Source organism: Stylophora pistillata, chromosome 9 (genome assembly GCF_964205215.1).
Source record: "Stylophora pistillata chromosome 9, jaStyPist1.2, whole genome shotgun sequence".
NCBI lineage: Eukaryota > Metazoa > Cnidaria > Anthozoa > Scleractinia > Pocilloporidae > Stylophora > Stylophora pistillata.
Genome location: NC_142527.1, coordinates 9,505,201 through 9,512,700, shown reverse-complemented (window position 1 = coordinate 9,512,700; position 7,500 = coordinate 9,505,201). Strand labels below are relative to the sequence as shown.

Sequence of the window (7,500 nt, the reverse complement as noted above, 5' to 3'; positions counted from 1 at the left end):
TGCTTGCTTTCACAAATGCTGCCATCTGAATGGTTAATTATGCATCTCATTATCTATTTCATGATATGGTTAAGGAGTAAACTGCTCCTTAATCAGTAAAGTAAATACTGCTGCTTATAATCCCTGGGGTTATATTGCTTATAAGCCCTGAGCTTATATTGCTTATAAGCCCTGGGCTTATATTGCTTATAAGCCCTGGGCTTATATTGCTTATAAGCACTGGGCTTATATTGCTTATAAGCCCTGGGGTTTTAGGAGAATTTATAAAATGGAAGGGCTCCTATCAGTGGAATAGAAAAAGCACTTCCGAACAAGTTATAGCTTCAGTGATGATCAAAATATGTTTCACATTTACAGGTTTTTTAAAAGCTTCTAATAAATGTCATTGATGACAGATCAAGTTCTTGTTTCTCAAAGCAAGATAAGCCAGATGGGGTCTTATATCTGGAAGGGAAAGGGGGGGAGGACGTATAATCTCATTTATTTTTCTGTTTACCAATAGATGGACCTATAACCAGGGGGGAGGGGCATACAGTGTATAAGTTAGGGGGGGCTTTTAAGTGGCAGTTTATGTTAGCTTGAAATTGTGCATTTGTAAACAAAATGAAATAAAAACATGAGCCTGTTGTGTTAAGTTTTGCAAAACTATTAGGGCTTATATTTTCTAAAACAATTTCTATAGGTTATCCACTCTTAATTGCCATGGAGGATAGCTGATATAACTTCCTTACCCTCAACAACTTTTATCAGGCATTATAGTACACCACTAAATTTTCTTCGATTCTTATATGTTTAAATTGATCATGTGATGCAATAGTGTCCATCCATAGAGAGACACTATCAGCCCATATTGTGTGCCCATCTGCGGAAAATACCCGGATGGATAATACTCATCCGTGAAAAAGTTTGAATGGTTTGAAGGATATGAAGTTAGGCACATTGGAGAAACAGTGACTTTTTAATTCTGACAGGTACAACATTATTATTTAGCCAATGTACGGTTGTGAATTATTGCCACTTGTGACAGACTGTACACATGAATAAATATTTGATTGATCTGCATTTAGTGGGTTTTGACTGTTTTTCAACTGGCGTGTGGGAGAAAATTTAGTGGTGAACAATAAAGACAATAGTGTGTTTATGTCTCAAAACTATCAGTCTGATAGTTACCCCTTTGGAAATTTGATGTTCTTAAAACTAGCATATTTGTTTTAAGAACATCAAATTTCCACAGGGCAACTATCAGCAGATAGTTCCTTGACAAAAACACTCTATTGTTTAAATAGAAATCTTGGGGTCAAAGTCAAATTGTTATTTTTATCTCTGCATTACACATACGAGTACATGTAGCTTGCTGTAACGCTGTAACACTGCGTATCCTTTGCTCATAAACTACAAGGGAGATAGGTGGAATCTCCCTGTTGCAGACTCTGCAATTATGTGTGGACCCTACCTTTTGTGCGTGTTACTCCCAGAGTTCTGTGCAGTTTGCTAACATTTAGTTTTTTGCAAAAGTTTCTTTTTTATTTACATGATGGACTATCAGGGCTCTACACTAACTTTTCAACTTACTAGCCAAGAGGCTGGTTACATCTTAGACGTTACAACAATTTCAGTTTGTTTACTAGCCAAACTGGCTAGTGGAAATCGAAAACCACTAGCCAAAACTGAATTTCTACTAGTCTGTGACTAGTGGGCTACTGTTAGTGTCGAGTCCTGACTATGCTGAAAAGAAAGGACTCTTGTAGTCTATATACTTCTGTTCTCCCCTTTGTCACCCATAGCTAGAGGCATATCACAAACATCGTGTTATGGTGATGTTACTGGACTACCAACAAAATGGCTTTTACTTTGGCAATGAACGCTTCAGAAAGCAAAAAGTTGAGATACAAAACAAGGAGACCTCTTTCCCTCAAATCCTAGAGATCCAACAAGCCTTGGTGTCACATCGTACAAAACTTCGAGCAGCTCTTGCTAGAAGCAGAATTAGAGACTGTGCAATAAGTGTGGAGGCCTTACTTCCGAAAGAAGAACAGGACAAACTGCAATATGCTGCACAACAGCCAGTGTATGCAAGGGTAAACACATGGAAGGCAAGCTATAGTGATATTCTGGAGACTTTGACAACTGAGGGCTTTTTGATGGAAGACACCTTGCCATCTGGAGAGGATGATGATTATCCAGTTGGTGTGCGCTGTTTTATCAAGGATCAGCATTTTGAGAATTTGCTTGTGTTTCCGCCAGCTATCAAGTTTAATCTTTACGAAAACGACCTAGTGTTAGAGGGCAAGTTGGCAATCCAGGTATGAAGATGTTTTTTTTTTTCTTTTTAATAGATCAATAATTTCCTGCTATGAGCACAGGATGAGTGTGAATCAATTACAGCACCTCAATTTATATATCTTATTAACCAAGTGCGAGGGCCGTACTGGGAGAATATTGGCCCGAGGTCTTGACAGTACGGACCGAGTGCAGCGAGGTCCGTACAAAAAAGACCGAGGGCCGATATTTTTCCAGTACGGTCTCGAGCAAGCTTGGTTAATAAGAGATTTATTATACGACTGAGGTTCAAAGGGACACAAGTGCGGTATCATTCGGGACCATTCGGGACAGTGCCCGGTCCAATACTTAGAGAATACTGGACCGGCAATAGAGCATTTTGATTGGTTGATTTTAGTTATTGGCCCTCTGACTGCCCGAGTCGTGTAATAAATCCTGGTACTGATAATGGTAGTAAGTTTCCTGAACTCTGGGAATTAAAGAGGGGGCCATTTCCTAATCATCCCAAGCCCACCTGTTTTCTAAGTTTTGCCTTAAAGTTAACTCTTTAGCTTCCAGAGATGATGAACAGGTAACCTTTCCTTGCAGTTCCCTTAAACAGGGTTCATACAGGTCATAGAAAACCTGGAAAGTCATGGAATTTCAAAATTTCATTTTCCAGGCCTGGAAAGTCATGCAATTTAGGTGTGGGTCAGGGAAAGTCATGGAAAATCAATATGCTCTCTATGAGTGAAAGGCAATAAGACCCAAAGTTGAAAAGTTAACTGACGAGTCCAAAATTCAGATTTAATTTCATTAGAAATCAACAGAAGCACGCATTGTGAGAATGTTTGCAAACATTCTTTCACACTGCATTCTAGTCATGGAATCTTTCAAGAGGTCATGGAAAAAGTCATGGAAAGTCATGGAATTTTAACAGGTCAAAAGTGTACGAACCCTGATAAAATACCTGGTAAAGAAGTTATGAGAACAGACAAGCCTGTCTGCTGGAGGGTGTTATTTTGGAGTAAAATCAAATTCCCTTGTCTAATTTACAAGGAAAAGATTGACAGTAGATAGAGAGAATTTCTAATTGGATCTTGGGGTTTACAGAGTCATAAGTAAATGATGTTGAGGAAAACAGCTTCTTCAGGATCTTCAAAGCTAAGTAAAGATGACCCAGGTTTCATATGAAATCTGATTTCATATCCAAAAACTTTAAAAGAAGATTTAATTACAATTTTTCCCCCCACAATTTGGTGATTGGATGCTCTGAAAAGAATAGAGAAAATTTGACCCTGCTTAGCATCAATGGGCCTTCAGAGAACTGGGCCCTGGTCTCCAGGTTAAAACCTCTGAGATTTAGGCCTGATTAGGTAATCGTGTTGTGTTATTGGGAAACTCAAAGACATTTTACTCTCACTGTGCCTCTTTCTGCCAGTCTGTCCAATTGGGTACAGTTGAAATTAAGGGAAGCTTGATGAATTTTTTTTTTTTTTTTTTTTGAGGGGGGGGGGGGACTAAGTCCACCAGCCAGAGCTTATCCTGGTTTCTATAGCATGAAGCGACTAAGAGTATTACCATCTCCCCTCTGGATGGGATGCTAGTCCAATGCAAGGTTACCCCCCCTGCATTTCATTAGGCTTGTAAGAAATGTTTTGACTGCGTGACATGTTGTGTTACAGCTTTAAGAATCGTTACTTTTGCTTTCATGTTGCCAAGTGATTGAATCACCGAATTTCGAATCATGTGACAATTAGATGGGTTTTCGGAAGCACGTGAGGAGTAGCTGAGATCTTCTTTCGTTGATTGTGACATGTTCTGAGGTTTTAGAGTATTAAACACGTTTATTTCTACAACGCGAGTCTTCAGTGTCACAGGCAATTGGGGCCAGCAATTAGATTCCCCACAGGCTTCCCCGACAATTTCAGGGTACCTGTTTTTACTCTTGGGTTAGGTTGTTTGAAGCTGGGTTTAGATAACCCAGGGTTTGTGTGAAATCCGATTTCAGAGCTGAAAGCTTCAAAAGAAAACTTGGTAGGAATTTTTTTGTCGACAATTTGATGATGGATGCTCTGGAAAGATTGGAGTTCATAACCCCAAAAAGGCTTGTGAACAAAGGAATGAAGAAACTCGTATTAGAATTTTTTAACCTTGGGTTAGCGCTAATCGTCCTTCAAAAAACTGGGCCCTGCTGCGCAGAGAGAGAGGCATGGATGAGAGTAAAGTGTTTTGCCCTAAAACGCAACAAGTTGAACCCCGCCATGGCTTGAACGCGGACTTTTTGACCCAGACCCGATGAGGTCACCGCGTCTCCCATAAACTGGGATAAGAGAGAAACTACGAGTTGCTGTGTTTTATTATTGCTGTTGTTTTGTTTTGTTTTGTCTTCGGAAAAGGATAAGTCAACGTTTGTAGCTGCTGAAGTCGTCAATTCTATGGTGTTGGAGTTTGCTTCGCAGAAAGAGAAAGCCGTTCAGCTTATTCCAGGGACTGATGTTCAGACAATTTTAGGCGAAGGAGATGATGTCATTCAAACTCATGCAGAGTCTGGTAGGTTTATAATACACTTTGAAACTTGTATCAGTTGGAGTGGAGTGCCTAGAAACTAGCTAGAGTTGTCTACTGCACTTGCATCACGCTTATTCCACAACGTACTAATCCGACAGAGGCACTTGTTGTATGGCCCATAAATAGCTTGCTAATGGTTTCCAGTAGTTCAGTCATAGTTAATCGAGGTAGTAGTGGAATATCGGACTGGGAAACCGCAGTAATTTGGGGCTTGAATCCTTGCAGTAGCCTTAGGGTTTGCTTTGGTTCTATCCTGCAGGCGTATTTTTCGCGTTTTTGAGGCCAACGGAGACAAACGCAAGGCTAGTGGTGAGCTCGAAGTGCGAATCACGTGCGAGGGAGGAAGCGCAGAATTTTTTCTTACCTTGCTCATCCCCTCGCGCATGACTCGCGCTTGACTCGCGCGCTTGCCTCAGGTTTTCCTCCGTTCGCCAGAAAGACGCAAAAATATATCGCCTGTTCTGTAGGCTTTTCTTGGTTTAAGCCATTTCCACACTGGTGCTTTCCCCTTTTGGTGATCATTTGCTCATCATCCACAAAAAAACGTTCAGAATTGCCGATGCAAATGAAGAGTAACGGAAATGGTTTCTAAGAATGTTTTGTAAAACGCATCGTTTTTTGAACGTATGTGTTTTTTCAACCGGCATGATAATATAAATTGGCCACCATAAAGAATTTCAAGGGTTAGCATTGTTTGAGACGAACGGACACTTGAAAACGCATTAGCGTGGTCGGAACCCCATTTTCATGGTGAATGATCAGAATATTTATTATAAGACTTGTTTCTTTTGTTGATTTATTTAGGGAATCTGACAGCCCACCTGTCTTCGCTAATTCATCCTGATAGAAAGATATTCGCGTTTGGTGTTGCCACCGACAGTCATATGCAGATTGAGGATGAACTCGAAAGAATGGCGGCTAGAAGTATCCTTTAAATGTAATGAAGCTCAGTTTTTTTTTTTTTTTTTAATTTGCGTTCACATTCGCTCCTAAAGAGTCTTTCATAGGGCGGAGATGACAATAGGGGCAAAGACGATGACCATAGAACTACATCTAACCAGCCAGAACATGATTTATTTTCGTATGTATAGCTTGCCTGTTTTCCCGCTCTTATGTCTTTAACGGGCTTCTTTTGCGCTTAGCTTTAAATGTGTGTTTCCTCGCGGTGTGTTTGGCGGGATTGGACCTCTCCTGACTAGTGAAAAGTTCTAAGCTTCCATAGCTAGTGGTTTTAGCTTTTTCTTCTTGGAAAATGCGCCACCTTACCTTGTGCAAGGCTACTCAACCTGTCAAAAATGGGAATCGTTTAACCCTTTACATCAGTTTGCAATTTCTCCATCAGGTTTTTTAAAAGTGCTGACAAGGAAAATTTGTTTAAGTTGCTGATTATTTCCTTTATTCTTGTGACCTTAGAGTGTGATTCACGGGTGATATTGTACGAAGAAATTTGATGGTATTTACCCTTAAGGATCAAAGGTTGCATACAGTGCTATCAATAATGATCATTTCCTTTATTCTCCTGACCTTAATGTTTGATTCAGGGGTGATATTGTAAGGAGAAATTAGATGCTGGTCTCTCTTAGGGTTAAAAGGGTTGATTGAGTGATCTGCTCTTGAAGACATGAAATATTTTGTCGGGCATAACTTTAACAAGTATCCCAGATGTCAGCTTGCTGGAAGAAAGCTTTCTAGATGCTCTTCCAACCGATGAGCGCTTTAAGAAAGTTCGAATCATCGTGGTCAATGTGCCTTGCTCCAAGTCAGGGATTGTCAACCCGGTAGATTTTGTCCTTCAAGAGGGTGTTACTTCGTCCATCAAAGAACTTGCGCGCGGTAACGTGGACACCAGCAAAGTGAAGGGACTCGCTTTCCAGCACTTGAGTTTTCTAAGACATGCCATGAAGTTCCCTCAAGCTCAGGCTATAATTTACATCACGCGCTCGACGCAGAACTCAGAAAACATGGATGTGGTTAAGAAAGCTATGGAAATGAACCAAGAGGAGCGAAGCAAATCGACGAGTTGTTATGAACTGACGCCGGCTTTGCCAAAACTTGCCCGGAGTTTAAAGGAGGCAGCCAGGATTTCGAACGGCCTTCTTCAAACCGAGATTTCTTTAACACACAAAGGTGATCCATCAAATGGAGCAGTTTTCAATTGAGCGTCATAAGAGACCGAGATTGCATTTGCTTTATTTTACTTTCGCTCTGTGATTGTTCCAGAAAACTCGCGCCAGTCTCTCAATCAATCAGATGTACAACTAAAATCATGACTCGATCGCCGGCGTTTTCCCGCGCTTTAGGACATTTGGTTGCTCTTAGTTCGAATTCTCATGGGCTCTTTAACGTAGTTTCCTTTCTTCTGATTGGCTGTTGTGTTCACTGTGGTTTTGGTTTTACGACACTCAATCAGAAAGGGTTCTAACTTGGTTATTAATAAACAATTTCGCTTTGTCTTTCTTAGCGTTATGAAGTTAGTTGTGTGAAGAATTCGTTGAAATGCCTCTACTTTTGCTCTTGAATGATCAGAAAGTTAGTCATTTTCGAAGGGAAAGCGTTTTGCTGTTGTAACTGAATAAGAGAAAAAGGGAAAAGCGTTTTGGTGTTTAACTGAATAAGGGAAAAAATTGTATTTTTCTTTGAAAAATCATAACGGGAGTGTTTTTTACGGAA

The 7,500-nt window shown here is 40.3% G+C and overlaps 1 protein-coding gene across 2 annotated transcripts in view; it reads left to right on the top strand.

Annotated features, from left to right (window-relative positions):
• Nucleotides 1-7,500, top strand: part of LOC111341619 (protein NSUN7) — a 12,779-nt gene that overhangs the window by 3,603 nt on the left and 1,676 nt on the right. For both annotated transcript variants that reach the window (XM_088732309.1, XM_088732310.1), the window contains 4 exons: nt 1,785-2,303; nt 4,659-4,812; nt 5,635-5,754; nt 6,493-6,957. In XM_088732309.1, the coding sequence (XP_088588435.1) occupies nt 1,785-2,303; nt 4,659-4,812; nt 5,635-5,754; nt 6,493-6,957 (1,258 nt within the window). The remainder of the gene's footprint in view (nt 1-1,784; nt 2,304-4,658; nt 4,813-5,634; nt 5,755-6,492; nt 6,958-7,500) is intronic.